Raw genomic sequence first — 1,038 nt, 5'->3', positions numbered from 1 at the left:
GGGAGAGAACCCAGGAGTCCTGGCTCTCAGCCCCCCCTGCTCTAACCCCCAGCCTCCCCTCCCTTCCTGGAGCTGGGAGAGAACCCAGGAGTCCTGGCTCCCAGCCCTCTGCTCCAACCCCCAGGCCCCCTCCCAGAGCCAGGGAGAGAACCCAGGAGTCCTGGTTCCTGCTTAGCTCTTTAATTTACACCTCAGTCTCACTGGGCTGCTCGGCAACCTTCGTTTTGTGTAGGCCCTCCAGACACTCGGGCCCCCTGCCAGAACCACCCCGCAGCCGCCTACCCGTCATCCTCATCTGGCAGACCAGGTGCACGTATTCCTTCTTGTTCTCCTCCGTCACCAGGATATTGGCGCCGTTGGGCTTGAGGTCCCGCACCTCACACACCCCGAACTCCTGCACCTGAGGGGTGAGGGGGGGCAGCGGGTGAGGGGGGGCTCCATTCCCAGACAGTGCCGCCCCATCCAGCCTCCCCCAAGACAGCCCGTCCCGCAGCCCCCCAGTACCTCAGTGCTGAAGGTCAGGTCGTAGCCTAGTGTGGACACGTCATTCTCCAACAGGTAAACCAGGCCCTGGTAGAAGTGGTAATCCTCGCTCTCCATATCCGTGTACCTGGGGGGGGGGGGGCCCCCCCGGGGCCGGGGGGGCCCCCCGCCCCCCCCCCCCCCCCAGCCCCAGTGACCCGCCTCGGAGACAAGCGTCCGCCTGATCCCAGGCCCCACCCTCCCCAGAGCCCCGCGCACCTGACGGACTTGCCCAGGATGTGCTTGTAGAAGGAGCGGGTGAAGTAACACTCCAGCAGGCGGTTGTCGTACACGGCCTTGGCCACGATGCGCCCCACGAATTTGAAGTAGCTCAGGTGGTTGGGGTTGCAGTGGGACGAGGGGTTGATGGTGTAGGTGACGCGGTCGCCGGGCGAGGTGCGGAACAGGGCGTACATGGGGTTGAACATCTCCCGCGAGATGATCATGTACCACTCCCGGAGCAGCCCGCCCGCGTCCTGCCCCTCCTCGCCCTCGAACACGATGTACCTGGGGGGG

General features: G+C 65.6%; 1 protein-coding gene across 1 annotated transcript in view; it reads right to left on the bottom strand.

Moving 5' to 3' along the window:
* The window catches only part of LOC112114091 (E3 ubiquitin-protein ligase HUWE1-like), a gene marked incomplete at both ends in the record, with an annotated part of 4,846 nt that overhangs the window by 623 nt on the left and 3,185 nt on the right, over positions 1 to 1,038 (bottom strand). The window contains 3 exons of the mRNA XM_029914186.1: positions 282 to 400; positions 505 to 610; positions 742 to 1,029. Coding sequence (XP_029770046.1) covers positions 282 to 400; positions 505 to 610; positions 742 to 1,029 — 513 coding nt within the window. The remainder of the gene's footprint in view (positions 1 to 281; positions 401 to 504; positions 611 to 741; positions 1,030 to 1,038) is intronic.

This window comes from Terrapene carolina, unplaced genomic scaffold (genome assembly GCF_002925995.2).
Source record: "Terrapene carolina triunguis isolate 2854851 unplaced genomic scaffold, T_m_triunguis-2.0 Scaffold33081, whole genome shotgun sequence".
Classification (NCBI taxonomy): domain Eukaryota; kingdom Metazoa; phylum Chordata; order Testudines; family Emydidae; genus Terrapene; species Terrapene triunguis.
Note: the sequence above shows the minus strand (reverse complement) of the source record. Positions and strands in the feature narration are given on the sequence as shown.